We start from the raw sequence: 27,950 nt of genomic DNA, 5'->3' as shown, positions 1-27,950 counted from the left end.
TTTTCTTGTTATATGATTGTTCACAATTGGTGTGGGGGAGGATGCGTCACGAAACAAAGTTATAAGTCCTAACTTCATTCGAGGAAGTGAAAGATGATCTTGTGAGTTGTCCAGGTAGGCTAACCTCGATTTATTGTGTATAAGGATTTGTGGTGGGAATTTACGGACCACGTCAATCTTTTTCTGTTTTCGTTTTCTGTTTTCAACCGGGTAGAATAAAGTCATCAGAACGTTTAACAATTGCGGTCATATATTTGTGTAAAAACTGTACAAGACCATACAACAAACAATAAAACAAACGTTGCAAGGAGAAGTCCATTATCAGCTTCCACTGATAGATTACCATTTTATTAACCAAATGGTAAGGTAGTATTGGGGGGCAATGCTGTCTTGGCAATATGAATTCCTAGCTTTAGCCAATGCAATGGACTTCTCCTTGCAACGTTTGTTTAATTGTTTGTTGTATGGTCTTGTATCTTTTTTACACAAATATGACCGCAATTGTTAAACGTTCTGATGACTTTATTCTACCCAGTTCACGCAGAAAACGATTGACGTTGTCCGGAAATTCCCACCACAAATCCTTATAAACAATAAATCGAGGTTAGCCTACCTGGACAACTCACAAGATCATCTTTCACCTCGAATGAAGTTAGGGCTTATAACTTTGTTTCGTGACGCATCCTCCCCCACACCAATTGTGAACAATCATATAACACGAAAAATAAGCAAACAACTTTACCTCAAGTCTATCTGTAGCCACTTGCCGCACTCGAGCTGTGTAACTGTAACTTACATATGCAATTCCTTTGATTTACGTGTCAACACTTGCTATATATTATTTATAAATATAAATTATATAAATTATAAATTCCAAAACTTTCCTCCTTGAACTGAACTCCGGCACATTCGGCAATCGACTTGTGTGGACTTCCTGTAAACACGGACCTACCGGTAATGCTTGTTAAACTGTCTTTTTAAATAAACTCCGGGTTTGCAAACTAAGTTGTTTGTGCTTCGTTTTATGTGTAGGGACCCTAGTCATGCTACTGCAGAGGTTTGGTGCTATTTTTAACAATATGCAGATTTAGAAGAGAAACTCAATGCCCCAAGCCAACAACATGGACACCAAACATTGCGCCCGGCAAAATATAATACTCGATTTTCAATTAAAAAGGTATCTGGAAGGCTTATTTGATGGGTTTTAATGCCAAAACAAAGATCCTGGGTTCAATTTGCGCCGGAATTACACTTCAAGTTAGTGGAACTACGAATACAGTACCCAGCCTGTCGATAATCAGTGGCCGCTTCACTGCCGGTCAAAGTGAAGGGTGTTACCCCCGAGACAACATCGGCCCTGGAGGGAACGTCTCTCCTGTGCTCCTCGACTACGGTCTGGGAGCCGACAGCAGGAAACGTGTAACACTTCGATTTCACCCAAGGCTGAGGCCCCGTTCACACGAAGCCGAAACGGGCGAAACCGTTACGGTTTTGATCTATCCGATTTCGAAGTATCTCCGTAAAGACGAAGCCAAGCGAAACCGGGTAGATCTGTAGAAACGCTGTAGTACACATTCCAGACCCATAAGGGGCGCTGCTTCTGGTACAGAAATCCAGAAGAAATGAAATAAGAAGAGGCGAGCATGCGCATAAAGGCTGCCCCCCGAACCACTAACAACACAAACAAACAGCTCTTCTACGATGGCGAACGCGAAGAAAGTAGAGATATTTGTCTGGTCTGACCATGAGTGCGCGATGCTGTTGCGGCTCACATTAGAGTATAAAGTAAGTAAATTGCAACATAATGTCGACTGGGAGTCCTGCCAGTCCAAATATACGGACTTGTCGAAGGCAATGCAGGACCAGTATCCCAAGGAGGCAGCTGAAGACTTCCCTCACGATGCAATGGCCATTACGAAATCGCAGCTCACGAGCAAGCTCAAGAACATCCGTTCTAAATACCGAGGGGCAGTGGACACAGGGCGTCGAAGTGGCCAAGGGCGTGTGGTGATGCTTTTTTATGAGCTTTGCCAAGAGATCTGGGGTGGCTCGCCCGCTACGCGCTGCATTGAGGGAGCCATGGAGACTGATGACCTTTTGGAGTCGCCGGGGTGCTCGACCCCAACAATGGAGTCGCCATCGCCACATTCTGAGGAATCCAGTAACTGCCTTCCTCCTGCTGTTGTGAAACAGCGCCGACATTTGCTCCAGGTAGGCTAATGATTTCAAGCTTGGTTGGCTGGCTATATGCTAGGCGGCCCTCGACAGGGGGACGGATCGTAAATATTTGGCCTGTTAAGCCCCTTGAGACTGTAATGGTGACCAAGGGCTTTACAGATAAAATCGAATTATGTATGGGCATTAGCACGTTTGTGTATGCATGTTCCCTGAGAATATAACTCAACAAGCATGTTTGAACTTGAACACAATGTCATGCACGTGTGTTTGCAGCAATTTAGATTGCTTGTGTGATGTGATGTCTCAAAATTCCAAAGCTTAGTAGTGAAGCTAGTGTAGTGAAGTAGTGAAGCTACTGCCCAATACTAATGTAATTCTGCTCATCTTTATTCAAGGCAAAGCTCGACAGCCACAGAAAGGACCGGCTGAAGAGGAAAGCTCGGCCTGACCCGGTGGCGGAAGCCGAGGAGGACCGCCAAATGAAGAGGAGGATGGTGGAGCTGGCTGAGGAGTCTGCAAGAAGCTACGCCGAGAGCACATTGCAATTAAACTCCAACATTGCCAACATCTGCAGCACTATCCAGGACGGCTTTGCCTTGATGAGGGAAATGATGTACCGACCGCCACAACAGACGCAATATGTACCCCCCCACAGCGGACAATACAATAGCTACCCCCAGGGCCGTTGCAACAAGTCCTGGGCCCCTATACAAGAGGTACTGATGGGCCCCCCTGCGCTGAATTGTTGACGGGGGGGGGGGGTGGAAGGAGCAATTGTTGACGGGGGGGGGGGGGGCCTAGTACTATGGGCTGGTAGTTACTTTTTTTTTTTTTTTTTTTTTTTTTTATTGCCATGGGCCCCCCCTGGGCTGTGGGCCCCTAGAATCGTCATCACCTTTCACCCCTTTACGACGGCCCTGGCTACCCCTCACCATACATGGAAACCACACCACGCCACACCCAACACAACGCCACACCAATGAGTCAGTTTGCTCACACGCCATCGCAAACACGCACCCCAGGGAATATACAGGATTCATACAGGCGAGCATTGCTGGAGCTTGACGATGTGGAGTGAGCACTGTGTACTTTTACTTATGTTTGCAGTTTAATACCTTTACTTATGTTTGCACGATTTACTACTTTTACTAGTTCTGTTATATTTTTTCTTATGCGTGTGTCATTTTTACGTTTGCACTTTTCTACTTTTGCACATTTTTGACTTGTTATTTATTTTGCACTTCAATAAAAACAAGATTTGAAATTTGCCATCCTGTTTATTTTCAATGACAGAGTCAAGAACACTTTTCAATGACAGAGTAATCATAACTATCTAATCAATTCAACACAGCCACTTGGGTTTAAGGGTCAAGGTACTTTGTGAGCACTCTTCTCACTCGCTTTCCCTCCCCCTCATTACATTCTGTGTAGTTGCATTGCGTAGGAGGCTGCCATTCATTGTCACTATGTATTGTTCCCATCACAGTGCGCTCAGCCACAGTCTCCTTGCTGTCCTCACAAAAGTTATGCAGAACAAAACAAGCGTAAATAACATGGGGCAGGTCTTGCAAATTGATGTCCATAGGCCTTCTCAGTGCAGCGAATCAGGGCCCCGTTTCCCGATATCGATGGATCTTCGCTCGTAAGATGGTTTGAAAGAGGGAGCTTTCGAACCATCGATAATTTCTTTGGAGCGTTTCCCGAAACTCTTAACGTGAACGCGCATTCGCTGCACTCACGACGATCGTAGGATTGTACCTGTCCACTGACATGGTGCTGAAACGGGCTATGACGCAGGGGGAGACGCAGGAATGTTGGAGGAAAATGGGGTTAAAAAGGGTTAAAATATCTCCCCATCAAGGCCAACCGCAGAGTAGCCTACGAAATGAATAGATTGCAATAATATGAATGCTAAAGATATTAAAACACAATTGATTAAGCCTAGGCCGACATATATATCAGTCCTAATCCTGAGCGCACGATCGGGAGGTGGAAGTTGCGCTTTAGATGCCTTCACAAGTCCAGCGGAGGGCTCCAGTTTTCGCCGGCCAAGTCATGCGCTGTGATATGTGTGACAGCTATGTTGCACAAAATTGCAGCTAAGGCTGGGGTAGCTTTGGTTGAACCAGAGAACATTGAGGACGATGACGACGAGGAAGATCGGTGTGAGGACGGCCTCCCTCATAACTACGCGGCTGGTTTTCATGCACGTCGAAGAGTGATTGAGACTTTTTTTTAACCCCCTCCCACATGTCACTAAACATTCCCGTCAACGTGACCAATCCCCACCATATCCCAGCCTTTTGCCTGCTCCTTTGCATTTTTTAAATATTTTTATAATTAATATTTTTATTATTTTTTTTATAATTGTTTTATTTTTTATTTTTTGCTACGTTTTATGAGTAGCCTATGTCAGTCTGCACAAATCCCCCCCACTTTCTCTCACACATTTTAAGTGCCCTGCCTGCTCAAACATTTCCTGGACTGTCTCTCTCAAACTAAGAACATAATGGCCCACATTAGGCTCAGACGCACGTGATACACCATTACCAATGTGTTATAATAAAACGCATCCAATACTAGGAATGTCCGCTGGTTACGCCACTGAGGCTATAGTAGGCTAACGAGGCTCTTAGCGTCCTACGAGTACCCTGGAGCACTCGTTAGCTACTCGTGACTCGTGAGCGTTTTCAAGACGTTCGTTACCAAAGATGCTTTCGGGAAACGGTGTGAAAACTGTACGATGCTCGTACGACCCACTCTGCGATCCACTTAGGCTAAAGATGCTTTCGGGAAACGGGGCCCTGGCCTTGAGGCGACCAAAAGCACACTTGATGACCATGTGAGCCCTACACAAACATAGCCCAAAATATTGCTCTTGGGGTGTGGAGCCACCACTGGAGTATTCCTTCATCAAATAAGGCAGCAGGGGGTAGGCTAGGTCCCCAAGAAGGAAAATTGGTATGGCCGCTTCGTCGTCCACAATCTGCTTTTTCAGAGCAGGGATCTTGCCAGTTTTGAAAAACGAGCTAAGCTTGGAATAAGCAAAAACTTGTGCATCATGTACACTCCCAGGCCACTTTATTGATACATCCATGAATCTGAACTTGAAGTCACAGACAGCCTGCACATTAAGGGAATGTTTGCCTTTCCTGTTGATGTAGTCCATGGAGTTTCTGGATGGCTGTTTGATTTCAATGTGGGTGCCGTCCACCGCTCCCAGACACTGTGGCATGCCATGAGCACTATGGAAGCCCAAAACCAGATCCTCTGCCTCGGGCTCCGTAAAAGGCATCATGATATATTTTGGACCCAGATGGATGGAGATGGCTTTGCATGTCTCTCTGATCACGGTGGAAACGGTCGGTCGCGACAAGCCGAAGGCGTTGGCAGTTTTCCGTAGCCGTCCTTCGTCGCTCAGATAATAGAGCGTTACCGCAACCTTTTTGACGGTATCAACTGGCGCCCTCATGGTTGTGTATTGTCCATCGATGTATGGACAGAGTTCTTCGCTCAGTGCGACGAGAGAAGCTCTGGACATGCGGAAGTTCTCCCTCCATTCATCGGCCACGACAACTCCATTTACGAAGTTGTCCGACCAACTGCTGGTTCTGCCGGGTCTCACCCAAAATCTTCTCCTGGTTGCCCTCCTGGTAGAGCTTCACGGTTGATGTAAATCGTGTATTAGTCGGTCCTTCTTCTCTCATTTTGGTCGCGGATTCTCAATAAATAATGGCTTAGCAACCCAACAAGGGACATGATATGCTGCAGAACGATTACAAGCTTGTAGTCCGCCATCAACTTTTTTGTTTCTGAGACTCCGCAGGCTTTAGAGACATTGGCTAGGAGGTCGAGGGGTGGGGCGATGACGTCATGGTTTGGGGTTTCAGTCGGTTTCAGGCGTACACATGAATCCAAAACGAAACCGGGTAGATTTGAAACCACCTCCGAGGGTGGTTTCAGAAGTTTGCGGTTTCGGTCAGCGGATTCGCCGGCTTCGTGTGTACGGAAGGCCGAACCGTACAAGACCTTTGCGGTTTCGCCATGAAATCGGCTTCGTGTGAACGGGGCCTGAATTAGGCCTACATGTCTTTCTAAATGTTGGTCATCAACGAGGTTGTAAAGAAGTTAGAGATGGGCAACGATCGTCGAATAGTCGGAGTCCCGTAGAATATCGAATAATGAATGTGACTATCGTTATTTATTACATGGCTCTTCTCAATGCTGTTGAACGCTCCGTTGACTGGCATGGGCCTTTACAACTTTGAAACAACGTTTGTTAATGTATTGCATATATCATTAACAGTTACCGCATATGTTAAGCTTGCTGGTAGTTCTACCAGGAGGACTCAAATCACGCGCGGCTGGCCACCAATCACCAGCTACCAATCACCTGCCTACACCTGCTCTATAAAGAGTAGTCTAACATATGTCTTTGCTGCTCAGGTCTTCGTTTTGATGCATGAGCTGCTTTACTGTGCTTTCGATTTTCGTTTCTCTAATCTCGTCGCTCAGTTACAATGTCGGTTAATACACACAGAGAGGCCGTAACGTCGGATTCCGATGAGGACGCTATCCCTCCATCTCCTGCTGTATCGCTTAGGAGTTCGAGAATCCAACTAAGATCGGCGTCTTGGCCAACCAAAAAACTGCTGGAACTTCTGACTCAAGAAGGCGTCCCAGTGGAAGTCGGCTTGTCGCGGGCGGATGCCCTGCAGCTTGCCGACACAGCGCTGGGGGAACATCTCCACGCTCCACTCTCTCCAACGTTCGCTCCGGATGCCGCCGCCGCTGGCTCCGCTGCTGCGACTTCTACGAAACCCGGCAAAAAGCGTGCTGGTCGGCCTACTACCTCCGGCCCGGGCAAGCGAGCGCGGAAAGCCGGTAATTTCGGTCCATGGGATCCTCAAAAACACCCCCAACAAGTCCCCGACGCGGACCTCCGCCAGGTTCTACACACCCTCGCCGTGTCGGTCCAAAGCCTCGGGGCCAGGATGGATGCCGTTGAAACACCAGGCGGTATTCCCGGACGGGTCCAGGCCCCCAACCCGCTGTCGTTAATCGCCACGGCGCCTTTCTCTTTCCAGCAACCATCCGGCTCGGCTCCCTCCGCCTTCACAGGCTACGCACCTGGCACTTGCTCTGGTACCACGGCTACTGCAGCCCCCGCGGTAGCCCCTTTCGCGTATTCTCTCGCTACAGCTCTACCAGTCCAGCTTCAGGGTAGGAGTTTTATTACGCCCGCCGCGGCTACGGTTTCCTAGACCACAAAAAATAACATACTCCAGGGCAGAATCTGTCAATCTCGCGGGCTTACTGTTACCCTCCCCCGCCATGGAGCGCCAATGGGTTGATTGCGGTGACGTGTCCGTTCTTTTAAATACTTCAGATCCTAGACTTGCGCGCAATCTTTCTTTCTGTGAGTTTGTCATCACATTCGGGATTTACAGAGACATTATGTGCCAAGTTTATCCTGATAGGAGGGCAGAACTCGACGCTTGCCTCGCTATTATTGCTGGCCTCAACCAGCGCTACGGGGGAACGTTATTCTACGAATATCACAAAGCATTCTCTGCCAAGTCGGCCCAATGGATCGCCATGCTTAACGCGAGGATTGATTGGTCCACTACGGACACCGAGCTTCTGATCCACCACTTCGGTGGCCATCAGTCAATTCCATGTGCTATCTGTAGTTCCCACTGGCACACAACGGTGCTATGTCCCAAGACCGCTACTACCGCCCCCGTCTATGCCTCTAAAACGCCACTCGTCCACGGCGACGTTAACCTTTTGCAGGGACCAAACCTTTTGCGAAATCCACCTGCCCCCGCCGCCAAAGGCCGGCCATTCAAGGGAGGGGCCATCCCTCCAAGAGATTTTAAAATCTCACCCATCTACCCCAATCAAATTGCTTCTCTAGCATCATTCCTCTCATCGCACCCCGACCCCGGTTTCGTAGACCATCTCATCACGGGCCTTTCACAAGGGTTCCGGGTGGGAGTCCTTTCTCCGTTGTCCACTAAATATGTGGCAGAAAATCTCCAGTCAGCTCTGGCAGAACCGGAAATAGTGTCTGCTCTTCTGGCTAAAGAGCTCCTCAAAAACTACGTTATCGGCCCATTTAGTTCTCCCCCCTTTTCTTTCTTTAGAATAAATTCTCTCGGCGTCGCTACCCTGAGATATTCAGGGAAGAAACGTCTAATTTTTGACATGTCTTCTCCTCACTCTGACTCTATCGCTAGCGTTAACGAATGTATCCCACCAGAACCATTCTCGTTGTACTATGCCACTATCGACCACGCCATCGCGTTGATAAAAATCGCCGGCCATGAAGCCTGGCTCGCTTTTAAAATAATGCCCATTCATCGGTCCGATTGGCCGTTGTTCGGTGTGAAATGGCAGTCTAAATTCTACTTCGCAGTTAGACTAACATTCGGGTGTAGGAGCAGCCCCCACTTCTTCAATTTGCTATCTGAGGCCCTATGCTGGATTATGTTAAACATATGTAGGTTGCCATTCGTTCTACATCTGCTGGACGATTTCTTGCTCATTGACTTTCCATCCAACTAAACCAGCGTCCTGGATACTCTTAAGAGAGTGTTCAGCGAGAGCGGAGTTCCCTTATCTGAAGAGAAAACAGAGGGGCCAGTTACCGCAATCTAATTTCTAGTGATTCGCTTAGACTCGGATAGGATGCAAGCATCCCTTCCGGACAAGAAACTACAGAGGATCAGATCGTTTCTCAATGCGTTTATAACGTCTGCTGGAGTCACTAAATGTGAAATGCTCTCGCTCCTAGGCCACCTCAATTTCGCTATGCGTATCATACCACAAGGGCGCTCGTTCATCTCTCGCCTCCTAGATCTGGAACATTCGGTCCCAAAACTGAACGACGTGATACACCTCAACGAAGGCTGCAGGTCCGATCTCAAATTCTGGTCGTTCCTCATCGCTAACTTGAATGGAATTTCCTTCTTCTACAACGACACGCCCGAATCATCTGATTCTCTCGAACTATTCACCGATGCGGCCCCCTCGGTCGAGTTCGGGGGTTTCTTCCAAGGGCAATGGTTCGCTGGGGGATGGCCAGTCGAATTCCGCACATTCGCCCTCGGGTCAGAGTCGTCTGCGTTGTTCGAGCTCTACCCTATTGTGGCAGCTAGCGTTCTGTGGGGCCAAGCATGGCGGCGTAAACGTATCACCATGTTTTGCGATAACGAATCAGTGGTGGCTATCATTAATAAAAAGCGATCTGCATGCCCCACTATCATGTCCATACTCAGACGTCTCACATGGCAGTCTGTCACTCTCAATTTCATTATTAATGCTGAGCATATACCCGGTCACCATAAGTCTTGCTGATTCTCTCTCTCGTTTCCGTTTCCAGGAATTCAGACGTCTATGCCCCGCAGCGAATACGGACCCAATAATCAGCCCACCCTTCCACGAACTCCGGCTGGATTAGGCAATAGGCTAAATTTGCTGCCAGACTCTGCAAGTGTTTTTATGGCAAAAGCTCTAGCGCCATCTACCCTCCGTTACGTATTTTAAGAACCTGACCAACCCACACATAGACCCTAGGAAGCAGGACCAAACATATAAGCTGTAAATACTATACATAGCCACCAGGGGAGCAGGACCTTACTGAAGGCTGCAATAGCTGCTCCATCCACAGAGGGCATCACCACAGACAAGTAAGGAAGCCAAGGGTAATACGTCACACCGGCTCCGCCCACTCCTTCCGGGCCATGCGGACCACTAGCATAACAAAAACATCGAGCGAGGAGCTCGCCAGAAACTCTCGGCAGCCCATACGGATAGGGTCAATATGGCTTTGGTCAGCTGGGAGTCGCTCAGCACGTGCAAAGACACGCTTCCAACTTCTTGCTCCATAGTATTAGTATTAGTTTACCATACCGAAATACTTTACCAAATAAAGTAACTGTTAAAAGCTATCCTGGATTTGACAACTTTCCTTGAAGAACTCAGCAACTTAAAGCTTATAGCTACGAGTGGTCCCTGTTTAATTTATTTTGCATTTCCATGCACGTTTCAGTTCTTCCAGTGTCGGTACCTATCGTCTGCGCTTTTATCGTCCACTGCTTCGAATCTCGTAGACATAAATTGTCTACGATTCGTGGAAATATAGCTGGTATTCAATTTTATGCAAGATGCCAAGATCCCAGCTCTCCCAGTCTATTTTCGGCTCCCGCAATCCGTCTCTTATTGAAGAGCATGTATAAATCGGTGCCAAAAGTACCAGACAAACGCTCTCCTATCACTCTCGATATTTTGAACAGATTAGTGTGCTCTCTCAGAGCTGGGAAATTCCATCCTTATTTTAACATAATTACTTGAGACAGTGTTTCTCACAGCGTTCTACGGGTTCATGCATCCAGGGGAATATACGTCTCCTACTCAGACTTTTTCCCCTTTTTCGCTGATGTCACCTTCTCTGCAGGGCATTTTTCCATCTTCTTAAAACGGTCTAAAAGCGATAGCTTAGGGGCAGGTGCTACTATTATCATTTCAAGAATCAACAACTCTCTCTGCCCTTACGCTTCCATGCTCCTTTACCTCAAGCTCCGGCAACGCACATCCCCCGAATCACCCCTGTTTATTTTGCCTAACGGCCGGCCAATGACTAAAGAGTGGTTCAGAGTCCATCTCGCGAAGGTGGTAGAAGGGTGCGGCTTACAATCTCTCCTCTACACTGGCCACTCCTTCCGGATTGGAGCGGCAACCATGTTGGGCAAAATAACCTGCTGAGTACATCACATGTACATTACAAATATAGCTAACTCCTACCCTAGCCTGATGAGCACATCACATGGCAGTCACATTACAATATAGTCAACTTTTAACACATAACACAAACATGATAATATAGTCAGGTCAAGGCCAGAGCCAAGGCCCCATTTCCCAAGCAGGCAAATGGTAGACACTCAGACAATGCACCAGTCATCCTCAAGAACGGGAGAGCCACATTAATTTATCACACAGGAGACACTTCGAAGCTCTCCCCCGTTAGGAGGAACACAAGGGATACACATGCATATACCAGGGCCTGGGAGCCAAGGTCAAGCAAAAACACACAGAACCGCACACACCTCAAACGCACACACCTCATCGAGAGGAGGATACAGCATAAGACTGTATCACACAGGGACTCTGGATCTTCTTCTGAAGCAAACCTTCCATGGAGGCGAAGCTCTGGACGAACCATCAGCGCTGATTAGGGACTTAGACATATTCGATCTCTCACGCTTTATGACTCTGTATAACCGTTGCCACTTTACTTAATAAATCCAAGGTCCTCGTGCCGACAGACTTTATTACCTCTCCGTCTCATTTCATCTGGTCTAGTAACTAGACAGACCGTTTTTCCCCTCAATTTGGTGACCCCGACGTGATTTTTTCTGAATTGAACCGCAACTGGGAAATGAGAGACGGAGAGCGGCACGACCTCCGGACCCCGGAGCACCGGACCGATTCCTGCAGTCTCACCTCGGGCCCAACAAAAGGTAGGCAGAACCTGTTGATAAAATCCAAACTCTGCATAGTTATATAGGAACCACATTAGGAGGTGAGACTGTGAGAGCGGTTCGCTACGGGATATCTCGTGGGGACGAATAGGACTGCATCCCAGCATTTCCCCATAAACCCGATTGACCCTGAACGCGTGACACATCGAATATCGGCTCGTTGCATGGTGAAGGAATACCCACGAGACCATAGGGCCTATAAGAATCGGGCATAGTGATACAAGACTACCGATGGCCAAGTAATGGATGTGTAATAAATACACCTGTGTTTTAAAGAGGGTTAGGGTCCCCACCGGTGTCTTAAGAGGGTTAGAGTCCCCACCGGCGTTTTAAAGAGGGTTAGGGTCCCCACCGGTGTCTTAAGAGGGTTAGGGTCCCCACCGGCGTTTTAAAGAGGGTTAGGGTCCCCACCGGTGTCTTAAGAGGGTTAGAGTCCCCTTCTTTGTTTGTGTATTAAATAATTCTATGTCTTAAACAGGGTTAGGGTCCCCACCGGCGTTTTAAAGAGGGTTAGGGTCCCCACCGGCGTCTTAAGAGGGTTAGAGTCCCCACCGGCGTCTTAAAGAGGGTTAGGGTCCCCACCGGCGTTTTAAAGAGGGTTAGGGTCCCCACCGGTGTCTTAAGAGGGTTAGAGTCCCCTTCTTTGTTTGTGTATTAAATAATTCTATGTGGTAAGAAGGTTTGAGTCCTTTATCAGGGTTAGAGTCCCTTTGCAGAGGAAACGGTATGCCTGGCGCATGAGTGGCACCCAGAGGAAAAAGGTAAATGAGAATAAGATAAACTAGGCTCGTTGCGTGGTGAAAGAACACCCTCGAGGCCTAAGGCTCGCCGCCCTTGATAAGTGAATCTGAGGTGCCCGAAGAAGCACAACGATTTCTTGGCCATATATTCATTGCATATGAGGGGACTGACGGACAGACACCTGAACTGACGCAGACTAGGGATAGCAGAGACCTCTCACCCCCACCTTCACGACCAGAGAGCAAGTGAGTGTGTATGGAGTCCAGAACGAGAGTCAGCGTGGGTGGAAGAATAGGAGAGCATGGGTGAGAGAGAGACAGAGAGACAGTGTGAGCATGGGTGAGAGAGAGACAGAGAGACAGTGTGTGTATGCGCGTGAGAGAGAGACAGAGACAGTGTGTGTATGCGCGTGTGAGAGAGAGACAGAATGAGAGGAGCCGTGTGTGAAGTCAGTGTGAATGTGCGTGACAGCATGTACATGTCAATGTGCGTTTGTGTGAGAGGGAGCGAGAGAGATAGCAAGGAGAGATAGCAAGGAGAGCTAAAGTCGGAGGACGATCGAGAGGGACCATTTTCCCTCTAGTCAGTTGGAGGTAGCGATAGAGTGCGTGTTTTTCTAACAATAAACGGTTGTTTCAGGACCACGAGAAGGGACTCTGTATAGTTTTCAGGCCCAGAGTGTAATCCCCTTTCCCATATGTGTAGTCCTCCCATTTGAGGTCCCCGCCCACCATATTTGAAGTCCTCTACTCCACCTCATGTTGTAGTTCCCCTCCCTAGAATTGTATGGAAGTTAGAACCTGTGAGGGTGTTTTGGTTCGGCCTGACGAGGCCTGTACCAATTTCGGTGGTCAGCTTCGTAGTTTTGTGTAGTGTATATAGAAATTTGGAAAGGGGGAGCAGTATTAAGTTATTTATAATAAAGTGAAAAGTTATTTGTGAATGAAGGGACAGAAGGATCTTTTTGTGTGTGAGAGATAGTTATTAGGCCTTGTTCCATGATGGGGAGTTCAGGATGTTGCATTCCAGGCTTATCTTTTAACAGTCCTAGGTGCTGCTTGACCCTAAGGGGAGTGAGGAAGAATAAGAGAGAGAACACATTTCACCCCCATTTGTCGACCAACACCATTAAGGCAGTACAGAGAGACACACTAACACACAGTACAGAGAAAGGAAATAGAGAGTGTGTTCAACTGAAAGCGTGTGGTGGCCATACGCCATAAAATACCACATATCCAAGGAATACAGGTAGAGCTCTGTTGAGTTTTCAGGCTTTGATAAATTTGTAGTTCCCCGTCTGCCATGTTTGAAGTTCTCTGTAGTCTCTGTCCATCGGTTTCACCTGAACAACCCCTCTGCTGGCCGAGAAAAGGAACTACCACTGGTTTCTCCCACACCCAGCCCCCGGAGCACGCTCACTTCAAGGCGTTATGGCCGCACCCAACGTGGGAGGGAGACACCCTTATCTGTTGTCTTGCACCAAACAGCACCCCGTACTGAGGAGGGAGAGAGAGCGTGTTCTCCTGAAGGAGGGAGAGAGTCACAGGGAGACACACAGTGGATATTCACATTATGGCTAATTTGTTTTAGTTTTGTTTTTTGTTTTCCTAGGACAACAGTTATCATTCATGATGATGAACATCGAAGTTCATGAGGAGGTTATAAGGACAATAACGTTGATACTTTAATAGGACAACAGTGATGCTAATCTAATGCAATTGGACTAAAGAAGGTGTTGCTATTAACTAAGTGATTAATATTATTTTCACACAGGAAAGAATAATTGAATAAATATGGATATGATTAAAGAAGGAGAATAATAATAAAATAAAGTAATCTTGATAAACTGTACAAGTAGGACTACACCTATTAAAATATGGGGTGTATCTCTTTTGTCATGGATGACAGGTGGATTGACGCCACATCTGCTGGGAAGGGGTCCTACATGCTATGTTGTCAATTTGGATTCGGAAGTAGTGGGTTTACCTTTCAAATGCCACTACTGCTGCTGCAACACTTTAATAATTTTAACTCTGATAAATTACCTTTTGTCTTATAGTCCCCCTGATGTGTATCCATTACGCACACGCTTGGCTGCATAGGGCAGATGGGGCGGAAGACTCTGTCTCCATCCCTCCACTTTGCGATCTATACCACCATATGGGTGGGGATTGATTGTATCCCAGGTATGGCATCCTGCAGCGAGCCAGTATGGAAGGCTGGTTAGCCAACGACGGGTAAGATCCCAACTTGACACCCGGGACGACCTAAGGCAGGCACAGTCACGATTACTTGGCAGAGTCGCTGTGGGCACTGGCTTACTTGATCATGAAGTCACGAGCTGCAACAATCATAGGAAGTGCCGGGTGGGGTGTAAGGTGGAGGAGGAACAGGAGTCAGATATGTCAGCTCCTGCAGCAGAGGTGGTCTTGGAATGGGGCATGTCGCGTTTTATTTTATTTTATTTTACCTTTGTGGTATAGAAGCCCACTAACGCATCTACGTTTTTCGGTTTAGTGCATGACTTTGGAACAGCGTAGTTTCAGGCGGCTGATGGTAAACCCACCCATATTGGGCTTTGGTTTTGGACATACTGGTTTCGATTTCCCTTCCCAAAAGATTGGTTTTAGTTTGCTGATGGTTAAGGTTAGACGTTTCGACGTTGGTTGCACCAACGATAGATTTGCTTATCATTTAATGCGCATGGTTTTGACCATTGCCCAAGGGGGGAGGTATTGAGGAGAATTAAAAAAAAAAAATATATATATATATTAAGAAAACGATTTATTTTTTATTTTTTTATTTTTTTCACCATACTTGCAAACAATGATTGACATCCAGCTAAATGAGTGTGAAATATAAAACAAAACAAAACAGTGTTCAACAGATGGGTAGAAGCAGTCCCATCAAAAGACCAAAGTGCGGCTACAGTAATCAAGTTTCGGACTAGAGAAGTCATGACTAGGTTTGGAATTCCGTCAGAAATAAGCTCAGACAAAACGTTTATTCAGAGAACACTCAAACAAGTGATTCAACATTTGCATGTCAAATAAAGACTAGATTACGCCCCAATCCTCAACCACAAGGTATGGTGGAAAGAGTGAATGGGACGCTCAAGACAAACAATTAACAACATTTGGGCAAGCACTAAATTGAATTGATGCACTACCACTGGCACTAATGAGTTATCGCATGAAAACTAACAGAACGACACATCTAACCCCGCATGAAATGCTTAAGGGTCGACCCATGCATTCACCTAACATTCAAGGGTCCCAAAAGGGACTTCCATTAGAGTAATTAGAAATAGAATTAAGGAAAATATGTTTGAACATCTAACTGTTGTACATAAGTTTGTAATTCCAGCAAGAGAAACACAAAGTTCCAGAGCCAGAGGAGGAGCCAGATGCAGACACGCCCGGAGCCGACCAACTACCCAAGGATGATGCAATCAGATTTCGGCAGGGTTTGAATCAGTCCTGTTTTGGTGGTCCACTAGTAACAAAAATGTTGATTGGATAAATAATATATACTATAATCAGCAACGTTTTGTCAATTTTTCCACGGATAAGGTCAAGGGACTATATAGATATAGATATGCTATTGGCAGAGCAAGGAGGGGTGTGTGGGATGATAAAGACGACATGTTGTACTTTTATCCCCAATAACACAGCACCGGATGGGTCGGTGGCCAGGGTGCTGGCAGGGTTACAGTCCCTCAGATTAGATTTGGCAGAGAGCTCCGGCATTAATGACCCCTTCACAGGATGGATGGAGAGCCCAATGAGCGATGGGCGCTACAGGTGCAGCAGGTGCCATCCAAGCTTACCTGGGGATCGAGTATACACCGGAGAGTTTGGACGCGGGACCACCAGAGGGGCCCGACCTGATCTGGCTGGAGAACATAGAATAGACCCCCTGCACCATTGTCCAAGAGCCCCCACGCAATGCAGCGCACCAATACATGAAGATCATCCGGCCCCTGCCCCACTGTCCAAGAGCCCCCACGCAATGCAGCGCACCAATACATGAAGATCATCCGGCCCCTGCCCCACTGTCCAATAGCCCCCACGCAATGCAGCGCACCAATACATGAAGATCATCCGGCCCCTGCCCCACTGTCCAAGAGCCCCCACGCAATGCAGCGCACCAATACATGAAGATTACCTGACCCCCCCCCCCCCCCCCCCCCCCCCCCTCCCTTCCCCATCCTAGCCACTACAAGCAGACCCCACCACCACACCCCCCTCCCCCCCCGCCTGTGACGTGCTAGTAACCTCTCCAGGTGGGCTGCCCCATTCCCGTCCCCGCCAACGGCACCACCCCCCACCCACCAGATGCACCCACGTCGCCCGGACCAGGGATCTGCGTTCCGGTACCAGGGGCTGCGGCCCGTTCCCTTAAGGCTTGAGGGCGCCCCTGGCTGTATTCGCTTCTGTACGCTTCACTGTTTTTAGCCCTCCCATATAATAATAATAATAATAATACATTTAATTTAGAGGCGCCTTTCAAAACACCCAAGGTCACCTTACAGAGCATATAGTCATCATACAATTTTTTTAAAAACAAGACATTGTGGAAAAAAAATAAATAAAAAAAATAATAAATAAACATAAGCAATAAGAAATAAATAAAACAAAAACAAGACAAAACAAAACAAAAAAAAACAATCAAAACAGTGATCAGTTAGACGTTGTGTGCGAGTTTGAACAGGTGAGTTTTGAGTTGTGACTTGAAGGTTGTAATGGTGTCTGACTGTTTTATGTGTGGGGGGAGGGAGTTCCAGAGCCTGGGTGCTGAACAGCTGAATGACCGGGCACCCATTGAAGTGAGTCGTGATGTGGGGATACATAGTAGTCCAGCAGAGGTTGAGCGGAGGGAGCGGGAGGGAGTGTAATCTTGGAGGAGGTCGCAGAGATAACTGGGGGCTAGGTTGTGGAGAGCTTTGTAGGTGAGGAGTAGGGTTTTGTATTGGATGCGGTAGTGTACTGGGAGCCAGTGAAGTTGAATGAGGACAGGGGTGATGTGGTCAGATGATTTGGTGCGGGTGATGATCCGGGCGGCTGAGTTCTGAATGATCTGCAGTCTGTTGATGAGTTTGGTGGGGAGTCCGGTGAGGAGGGCGTTGCAGTAGTCTATGCGTGATGTGACAAATGAGTGAACTAGGATTTCAGTGCTGGATTGGGTCAGTGATGGGCGGAGTCTGGCGATGTTGCGGAGGTGGAAGAATGCAGTCCGGGTGATGTTGTGAATATGGGGTGCGAATGAGAGGGTGTTGTCCAGGATGACGCCGAGGCTCTTGACTTTGGAGGAGAAGGGTACTGGGAATCCATCGATAATTATGAGTGGAGCTGGGGTGTGTTGTGATTTAGTGAGGGTGGATTTGGATCCAATGAGCAGGGCCTCGGTCTTGTTTTCCATTGAGTTTCAGGAAGTTCCTGCTCAACCAGCTCCGGATCTCTTCCAGGCACGTGATGAGGGAAGTGGGGGGGATGGCAGCGGTGGGTTTGGTGGAGATGTAGACCTGTGTGTCGTCAGCGTAGCAGTGAAAATGGACCCCATGGTGACGGAGGAGTGTGCCCAGCGGGAGGAGGTAAGTGGTGAAGAGGAGTGGACCCAAGACTGACCCCTGGGGGACACCCAGTGAGACACCTGAACACCCAGACTTGTGGATGCTTAGTTGAACAAATTGTTGACGGCCGGTGAGGTAGGATGTAAACCAGGAGAGTGCAGCACCAGTGATCCCAATACCAGCTAGGCGGTCCAGGAGCAGAGGGTGGGAGATGGTGTCGAATGCTGCGCTGAGATCGAGGAGGATGAGAATGGTGAGTAATCCAGAGTCGGCTGCAAGGAGGAGGTCGTTGGTGATTTTGACTAGGGCTGTTTCAGTGCTGTGTTTTGGACGGAAGCCAGATTGGAACGGTTTGTGGAGATTGTTAGTGTCGAGGTGGGACTGTAGTTGTGCGGCAACCACCCTTTCAAGTGTTTTGGAGATGAAAGGGAGATTGGAGATGGGCCGGTAATGGTTAAGGTCAGTTGGGTCAGCACCAGGTTTTTTCAGGATGGGAGTGATGGCAGCCAGCTTGAGAGTGGGGGGTACAGTACCAGTAGTGAGGGAGGAGTTAATTATGTTGGTGATCATGGGGGAGATGGACGGAAGACATGCTTTGACAAGGGAGGTGGGAAGAGGATCGAGCTGACAGGTGGTGGTTTTGGCTTTGCGGATGAGTTCTGAAACGGTCTGTTCTGTTACTAGGGTGAAGTCAGAGAGGGAGCTGATGAGAGGTTGGCCAGAGGTGATCATCCAGGGTGGGTCATCAGAGGGGGTGCGAGATGAGGCCAGTTGTTGGTGAATGGTGTTGATTTTAGAGCTGAAGAAGTCAAGGAACGCAGTGCATTGGGTGGTGGAAATGTCTGGAGGGAGAGATTTAGGAGGCTGAAGTAAGTGGCTGACTGTTGAGAAGAGGACTCTGCTGTTGCCTGTACCAGTGTTGATGAGGTTGGAGTAGTATGAGGTTTTGGCAGTAGTGAGGGCATTCTTGTAGTGATGGAGGTGGTCCGAATACATTTGGCGGTGTACAGTGAGTTGAGTCTTTTTGTAGAGTCGCTCCAGTCGACGACCAGTGGCTTTGAGCTGGCGCAGATGAGGAGTGAACCAGGGAGCAGTGTGGGTGAATGAGACTGAACGGGTTTTCAGGGGGGCCAGGGTGGTGAGGGAGGAGGAGAGGCAGTTATTGTAGTGAGACACCAGGTCAGTCAGGGAGGAGCTGGGGGAGGGTTGGGGTAGGAGCTGATCATGGTGGAGAGGTCTGTGGTGTTGATAAGTTTGATGTTTCTGAAGGAGATGGTCCGTTGTTCCTTGGTTTTGTGTAGTTGGGTATGAATGTCAAAAAAGTACAGCTTTGTGGTCGGAGATGGGGAAATCAAGGAAATCAAGGTTAGTGGGAGTGATGTCAATGCAGCAGATTAAATCCAGAATGTGACCTTTGTTATGGGTTGGGAGGTTGACATGTTGTGTGATGCCAAGACAGTCCAGAAGTGATGTGAAGTCATTAGCAAAAGTACAGGATGGGTTGTCAATGTGGATGTTGAAATCACCAAGGAGGATAACAGTGGGGGACATTGCACATACAGATGTAAGTAGAGATGAGAATTCATTGAGGAAAACGGCGGAGGGTTTTGGCGGTCTGTAAATGGTGACAATGATAGTGGGTTTGGGGCCTGAGAGTTTTACAGCTAGACATTCAAAGGAGGAATGAAGGGGGACTGTGACAGTGGTGACTTTGCCCGCATCTATGCCCGCGTCTACGCAACCGACGCCGGGAACGCAAATGTTGTTGTTTATATCGCTGTCCCACTAGATGGAGCTCGGGGATACACACGGGCGAGATTCCAGGGGCCTTGATTGCCCGTTTATCAGATGAGGTCCTGAGCGCAGTTGAATAAAAGGGTCTAATGCCAAGGTGGCGCCTTGCGTCCACCTGCCCGTGATGACGCTCAGGACTATTCCGTGGTTTCAGTTGTTCCCGTGCCCCGGGCCTACCCTGAATACCCCATGCGTGTGATTGCTTATTGTTACACGACCAGTTAACTCCTCCTCACATCCTTAGTGTGTGGTCATCTAGGGATGGGTTGAGGGGGATTGCCATTCGTTGTGTACCTCATATCTTTCTGATATTATTATTATTATTTAGGGACACGTTTCATTGTTGCATTTCTTTCCTGTGATTGTTATTGTGTAGTGTTTGTGTGATTGTTGCATTTTTGTTTATATCGTTATTGTTTACTGTTAGTTTTATTGTTGCATTTTGTTGTTGTTGTTATGGTTTGGTTTTGGTTCTGTTGTGTATCATCTGCTGCCAGTATTGTTGGTATTGTCTGCTCGCGATGTAAGGCCGGGGTGGATGCCACCCCCTAGGTGGGGTGTGTATGGCATACCCATGTCTGAAGCAGGGGTAGCGTTTCTCCCACGTGGTTCCCCATTCCCCCGGTCCAGCGAGTTGTTTTAGTCCCATGCTCATGGTTGTTTGTTTTTATGATCATTTTGCCTTCTTTCTGTTATTTCTAATGGTGTTATAATGGTAGTCCCGCGCTGGAGTCCTATCCCTCGTACCCCTAATACTTGAGGGGGATATGTTGGGCAAAATAACCTGCTGAGTACATCACATGTACATTACAAATATAGCTAACTCCTACCCTAGCCTGATGAGCACATCACATGGCAGTCACATTACAATATAGTCAACTTTTAACACATAACACAAACATGATAATATAGTCAGGTCAAGGCCAGAGCCAAGGCCCCATTTCCCAAGCAGGCAAATGGTAGACACTCAGACAATGCACCAGTCATCCTCAATGTAACCAATTTTAGGAGTGTAAAAGTGAATTACAGTATAATATAAGTTGGACTAACAATAAGACCAGGACCAGAATCAGAAGAGACCAAATTCGAGAGGAGCCACTGTACTGAGCAACAACAATGAGGCAGACACAAGAGTAACAATTGAGTAGCCACTCTTATATTTTACAGTGAACAAAGTAATTTGTCTGGTTCGTACAAAATGCAAAATATTATACCAAACAGTAATGAAAATAAAAAAGTAGTGTGCACACTTAAAACAAAAATGTCTGGTGGGGCCCTTAAAATAAACGGAGTTGTTGAAAGTTCACCCGATTCCAAGGTTTCTTGTAGTGAAATGTGAGTGTATTACTTGTGTGAATGAGTGTGTACGTGAATATCTCCTCGGTGCTAATCTTCAATCAGGGTAGTTGGCTCGCCATCTTTCACAGCAGGAAGTTGTCCTGAACCTCAGACTCTCAGTCCTCTAAAAAACCTGACCGTTGCTCTGTGTATCAAGGTGGAGCATGCCAATGCCGAACCTCGTAGCAGCTCTCCGGAGGACAGGCAAGCAGTTAGCCGACGTATCTCTCCTTCGTTCAGCCACTTGGCTCCGGACCTCCACTGGGTAAGTGCTCCGACTCTTTTTCCTTTTTCACAGGTTTTACTCTGGGTTCTTTCTCTGGTTTTCCTCTTCTCCTTAACGCACAGCTGCCCTCGCTTCCCGGGCCGAGATCCGAAAAGACCGGAAGAGCAACGCGACTGCACTTCCTCTCCGAGCCGACTGGCTGAGCGTGGCCTGCGTAGCTTCTGATTGGCTGCTGAGAACTAGCTGAGAACTAGGTACCCACGTGGGACCATGCGAGTTGAGCGGTGCATTCAAAACAAATAAGATAATCAAAGCAAAGTCTTTCTTCTTTTACGGTACTAAATGAACAGTGTTTCTTACACCTGGTTACACCCTCCCCTCCTGAACTTATGCACGTCCCTGTGCATAGTATACAGTTAAAGGAAAATTATTCGAGGGGTCAGGGCAGGTTCTTCTCTTATGACTTCTTCCCAAGCTGTGGACAGTCCTTGAAAGAATGATTTCACTGCTGTGATCAAAGGATTTCCTAGCTCTGTATAATCAAGCCGTCGTGGTGGTTGACGATTTCTTTCAGATCTCCTGACAGAATCATTTGTATCTGTGTTCTCCTCTGTATCCATTGGGATTGTTCCATCCTTTCCTTCCTCAAGTTCTGCTCCTTTAAAACCATCCTCCTCAACTGGAAGTTGTTCTCCTTGGACATCTGGATTATCATCCTCAGGCAAGTCATTTTGAATCAAGGCTGGTTCATTGGCTTGCTCGGTTGGTGTGACTCTATCGGCGGATAAGTACTCAGTATCACTCTGATGAGAGTTAAACTTGATGGACATCAAAGGACCATCTGAAGTACTATTGGACATATCAGGTAAATTGTCAAAATCGGGTTGGGTGTCAAGATCGGTTGGATTGTCAAATTCAGGTGGATTGTCATCATTTTGAGCATTTACAGGACTCTCGACAGGACGAACGCCTGGAGGTTCAGTATGCCGAGTGTCTTGGACATCGGTCATGGACAGATCCGGGTACACAGGAATCTCACTGACCATGGGGACAGGGGAACTTAACCAAACAGGAATGAGTGCATCATCCTCTTCATCGGAGGAATTCTCTTCCTCTACAGCAGGGTTTGCACGAGTTCCTGGCCTGCGTGGTACCGGCTTTTGCACAGGCTCACTATTTTCCTCCGCAGGTAGGTACCCGCACGGCAGCAACAGGTCCCTGTGTAGCGTCCTTAGGGGACCATCCGCGTTTTCAGGTTTAACAGTGTATACAGGGAGAGTGCCTGCTCTTCTCACCACCACATGGACAGTGGGTTCCCATTTGTCTGAGATCTTGTGTTTTCCCCGGATGCGGACATTCCTGACCAATACTCGATCTCCAGGTTCCAGGTCTGAGACGGTAACATGTTTATCAAACCTTGTTTTGTTCTTGAGAGCGATCTTTGCAGCCTTCTCCATGGCTATCTTGTAGCTCTCCTTGAGACGTGCCTTGAGGTTTTGCACATAATCAGAGTGAGATGAATGTTGACCCTCTGGTATTGGCAACTTGAAGGCAAGATCAACTGGCAGGCGAGGTTGGCGCCCGAACATCAGTTCGTACGGGGTGAAGCCAGTCACCTCGTTCCTGGTGCAATTGTAGGCATGGACCAGGGGTCTCACATGATCACGCCAACTGGACTTGTCTTGATTTTGGAGAGTGCCCAACATATCAAGCAGGGTACGATTAAATCGTTCCACGGGGTTGCCCCTAGGATGGTATGGGGTTGTCCTCACCTTGTGGATTCCAGCCACCTGACAGAGTTCCTTGATCGTGCAGGACTCGAAGTCTGGACCCTGGTCACTATGTAACTTCTCCGGGATACCATAGTGTACCATAAAGTTTTCCCACAGACACTTTGCTACTGTGCGGGCCTTTTGATTCGGTGTTGGGATGGCGACCGCAAATTTAGTGAAGTGATCTGTGATCACCAGTATATCCTTGGTTCCACTTTTCAGCCTCCAGGGACAGGTAGTCCATACAGAGGAGCTCAAGAGGTCGAGTGGTCCTAATGTTGACCAAGGGGGCTGCTCTTTCAGGTCGTGCCTTCCTCCGCACGCACCTGCCACATGTCCTCACTTTCCTTTCCACACTCATGACCATCTTTGGCCAATAGAATCTGGTCCTTACAAGGTCCAGTGTCCGGTCGACTCCCATGTGACCCATATGGTCGTGCAGACTGGTGAGGACTGTGTCGCGGAGCTCAGCTGGAAGAACAAGCTGATAAGTTGTCTGTGGGCCCACTTGGCGTCGCCTGAACAGGATGTCGTTATGGAGCTCGAGACGATTGAGTTCTCGGAGGAGGAGTGGGAGATCAGGAAGTTGGGTGCGCAAGGTGGGAGGTGGTGTGTCCCCATGTTCGATCTGGGTGATTACATGCTTTATACATTGGTCAGCTCTCTGTTTAGCTGCTATCTCAGCTTCAGTGAGATGGGGGACGGTTGGAAGACCTCCAAACTGTTCTTCTTGTCCATAGCTGTCGGGAACAGCACTAGGGTACATGGCAAGAACCTCCACTAAAGCAACACGATCTGTGTCTCCCTCTCTCTCATCATCAGGACTGACACTGTAGGTGAGCTGTCTCTCACAGATTGCTTTCACAACAGACTGATCGACTGCATTGATGTTGTTTGGATCAGAGAGGTGATCTTGTGTGAACTGCTGTATACGTTCTCTCTCTTTTTGTGATTTCAGATCGTCTGCTAGTATCCCATGTGGTCTGCGTGATAATCCATCCGCATCTCCGTTCTGCCTTCCCGGACGATAGAGTTTGAAGGAGAATGTGGATAGTGCTGCTAGCCACCTATAGCTGGTCGCGTCAAGTTTGGCCGTTGTCAGGATGTAAGTTAGTGGATTACTATCCGTTACAACGGTGAACTGGTTGCCGTACAGATAGTCGCTGTACTTTTCGGTGACCGACCACTTGAGCGCCAGGAACTCTAGCTTGTGCGCTGGATAGCGGCTCCCGCTTCTTGACAGCCCTCTACTGGCGTAGCCTATGACTCTGAGTTGGCTCTCTTGCTCCTGATATAGCACAGCACCGAGCCCGGTGGTACTGGCGTCGGTGTGCAGTATATAGGGTTTCTGGGGGTCAGCGAAGGCTAGTACAGGGGCTGTAGTGAGGCTCTGGATGACTGCCTCAAAGGCTTGCTGGCAAGCTGGCGTCCAGCGCCCCCCGAAGAGCTCTTTTGGGTCATGGTATTGGTTTGTTTTCTGTCTTATATCTGTTAGCTTCGCTTTTGATTTCTTGTGGGGAGGTGGGTAGCCAGAGGTTAAGCTGTGGAGGGGCTTTACGATGCTGGAGTAACCCTTAACGAACCTCCTGTAGTACCCAGCGAAACCGAGGAAGGATTTCAGCTCCCGTCGGGTCTGGGGGACAGGCCATGTCTTCAGGGCTGAAATCTTCTCAGGATCTGTCTGAACGCCACTTCTGGAGACTATGTGACCCAGATAACGGACTGATGTCTGGAAGAAGACACATTTTTCTGGGGATAACTTCAACCCAAACTCTTTGAGATGAGTTAGCACTCTCATGAGTCTTTCTTCGTGCTCCTCAAGGGTTCTGGAGAAAACGATGACGTCATCAAGGAAGACTACCGCATCTTTCAAATGCATATCCCCCATGCACCGTTCCATTAACCTTTGGAACGTGCTGGGGGCATTCGTCACTCCTTGAGGCATTCTGTTGAATTCCCAGAATCCGAGCGGACACACAAAGGCCGTCTTCGGTTTGTCTGCCTCTTCAACCTCGATCTGGTAGTACCCCGACTTAAGGTCGAGAACTGAGAACCATTGGGAACCATTTAGGGCCGAGAATGTGTCCTCCAGCTTTGGAAGGTTGTACGCGTCCTTTATAGTCTGGAGGTTTAGACGCCTATAATCGATGCACAACCGGACTTGGCCGTTCTTTTTCCGGACTACCACTATGGGCGATGCAAATGGTGACTCTGACTCCCTTATAACTCCCGCATCAAGAAGCTCTTTAATGTGCCTCCTGACAGCTTCAATGTCCTGTGGGTGGATTGGTCGGGCACGTAGTTTGAATGGACTTTCATCTGAGAGTTTTATGTGGTGTCGCACCTGGTCCGTCCGGCCAAAATCCTGGTCATGATGTGCAAACACATCAGCCATGTTGTTGAGCTGCTGAGTGATGCGTCGCTTCCATTCGAGTGGGACTGGGGAATCAGCGAAATTGAAATTCAAGGTGGGTTCTTGAGATGACTGGGTCTCTGGAGGTCTCTGGAGAGATTCTGATTGCTTGGCTATGCTGTGCTCCTTTAATATGATGGTCTGATAAGCACTAACCTCTGCAATAATGCACTTAGCAGGAATGACGATGTCATGGTCAGACTCGTTGCTTATGACGACTGGTAGCTTATGGGGCCGTAGCTGGGGGAAATCAACGAGACCAGATTTTACCAGCAGGCCACCTGGCAAGGGGGATGATGATGGATACTCAATGACGACGGATTTCTCATCCTGAAGACCAGTGACAAGGGCAACTCCCTCCACCACTACAGTTTCACCGGCTGGAATGACTTGAGGCGTCTTGCCTTGCATCTTTACTACCCCCTGGTGGTTGTTGCTTGCCTGCTTCCGTCTTAACTCAATGACCTTGAAAACTACTTTGTAGCCGTGTGGGAGGGGCTGGCGATTGGTTAAGTCAGTCTCTGAGTAAATGTCAAACAGTACATCTAGAGTGTTAGTACCTATGAGCATGAGGGACTGTGAAGTGTCAGGAACAACTAAGGCAAGTGTATTTACATCTATTGGGACTCCTACAAAGTCTTTTGGAAAGGTTATGGTCATTTCTATATAGCCAAAGTAAGGCACTAGCTGGCCATTTGCACCTTCCACTTCTAAGAGGTCATGAATCGGCTTAATCTTCTGCTCTGAAAGGTGCTGCTTGTAAAATGACTCAGGTACAGTGGTAACTTGTGAGCCTGAATCAAGAAGGCAGTTGACCTCTTCACCTCTCACAGTCACTTGGGCTCTGCCCTTGATGCCAACCAGCCGTTTGGGGAGTCTAAACGGTTGGTCCTGCGTTGGATGATGTAAGCTGGAACATGTTTGAGCTTTAATGTTCTCTGTATGTGTAATGTCTTTGTTGATCTCAGTAGGGGTTTTGTCTTCCTTGTTTACGTCTGAGGGACGTTGTTGACTCTCCTCAGCCCCTGTTTGTCCCACAACAGGAACTGTTAGTCGTTTAAAGGTAAGTTTGAATCATTTTGAGCTTCCCACTGGCGCTGTTTTTTTTCCAACTGCCTTTTCTTTTCTGCCACTAGGTCGGGGTTTGCGGGGTCGGTGCAGCAGGGGGCAATGTGCCCATCTTCGCCGCAGTTAAAACAGTACCAGGGCCTGGGTTTGTATGTCTGTTTCTTTTTGATTTGTCTTTGCATGTCTGTATCATTTGGCTTTGACATCCTGCTCTGTTGCTTCCCTGCAGATCCCTTGCTGCTATCTCCTGGTTTTTTTTTGGGTGTTTTTCTGTGACATGTATGTAGTTAGTTGGCTTTGCAGACTTGCCACTTGCTTTCTCAGATCCTCAATGGCACTGATACTGCTCTCATCTTTCTCCTCTGGTTCACAAACATATGCGCCATGGAACTGCACCTGAGCTCTTTGCTTTGTGATGCCAATATGTTTTTTCATACGACAGGATTTTGCTTGCTGTCGATCTTCTTCGGAGCGAATCATTAGCAAGAGGTCTGAGAATGAGGGTGGGCTGCTCTTCTTTTGCTCCAGTTGCAGGGCGCTGAGCAAGGTGTTATCCCAACACCCCCTGCAGAACTGCTTAGTAAGATGTTTGTCTACTTCTTCATGTGTAACTCCCCCCCTTTTTGTTGCTCTGTTCAAGGCTAACTGGAGCCGATGAAGGTAAGTGGATGATTTCTCACCTGGGTCTTGGAGGGTGTTCAGGAATTGAGCAAAGAGCTCCTCTCCATCTTCCACAGTACCGAAGGCTGAGTCTAGGAGCTGTAGGTAGGCTGCAGGCGGTGACTCAGGCCGTAAGCTTTTAACTACATCAGCTGCTGGTGGGAGCAAGCTTTCATGGATTTTTCTGGATATTTGCAGAGGAGACATGCTAGGATCATTCTGGAGCAACTCAATGTGTATGCGCCATGTGTCATAATCAGTTTCATGATTAGGTCTGGGAGTATTGCCGGAGAAGGAGCGGAGTCTCACTTGGGATTGGATGTGTGGGACAACGTCTTGCCTCCGCACAATATGCTCGACCACGACCCTCTGGATGTCCGGTGGGTTCAAGTCACTTACTGATAGGTACGGTGCTCTCTTTCCATTGGTGAGGGGAACATGGTCAGTGGCACCGTTGCTGCTTGGTGTGGCATCTGGAAATGAGGTGTAAGACCGTTGCTCTTGATGAGTGGGTGGGGATACGACAGTGGTCTCAACATGTGTGGGGGAGGATTCTTCAGTTGTGGGCTGCATAGTTTCAACATCTTCCCCGATCTGAGACATAATTTCCTTCAACACCACGCAATAGTCTTTGCCACTCATC

At 48.0% G+C, this 27,950-nt stretch overlaps 1 protein-coding gene across 1 annotated transcript; it reads left to right on the top strand.

Moving 5' to 3' along the window:
- The first annotated feature begins 40 nt into the window (after positions 1-40).
- LOC130404217 (uncharacterized) lies at positions 41-27,305 on the top strand. The gene is made up of 6 exons (XM_056608867.1): positions 41-2,211; positions 2,574-2,894; positions 21,326-21,433; positions 23,609-23,765; positions 26,623-26,642; positions 27,288-27,305. The coding sequence occupies exons 1-6, from the start codon at positions 1,702-1,704 to the stop codon at positions 27,303-27,305; spliced, it is 1,134 nt and encodes a 377-aa protein (XP_056464842.1). The 5' UTR covers positions 41-1,701.
- Positions 27,306-27,950: the final 645 nt, after the last annotated feature.

This window comes from Gadus chalcogrammus, chromosome 15 (assembly GCF_026213295.1).
Source record: "Gadus chalcogrammus isolate NIFS_2021 chromosome 15, NIFS_Gcha_1.0, whole genome shotgun sequence".
Classification (NCBI taxonomy): domain Eukaryota; kingdom Metazoa; phylum Chordata; class Actinopteri; order Gadiformes; family Gadidae; genus Gadus; species Gadus chalcogrammus.
This window is presented reverse-complemented; position numbering and strand designations above follow the sequence as displayed.

Coding starts and splice junctions, on each gene's coding strand:
- LOC130404217 (XM_056608867.1), top strand. CDS start 1,702: ATGGCGAACGCGAAGAAAGTAGAGATATTTGTCTGGTCTGACCATGAG. Junction 2,895..21,325: donor CCTGGGCCCCTATACAAGAG/GTACTGATGGGC, acceptor CTGTGTATCAAG/GTGGAGCATGCCAATGCCGA. Junction 21,434..23,608: donor TGGCTCCGGACCTCCACTGG/GTAAGTGCTCCG, acceptor ATGGTCGTGCAG/ACTGGTGAGGACTGTGTCGC.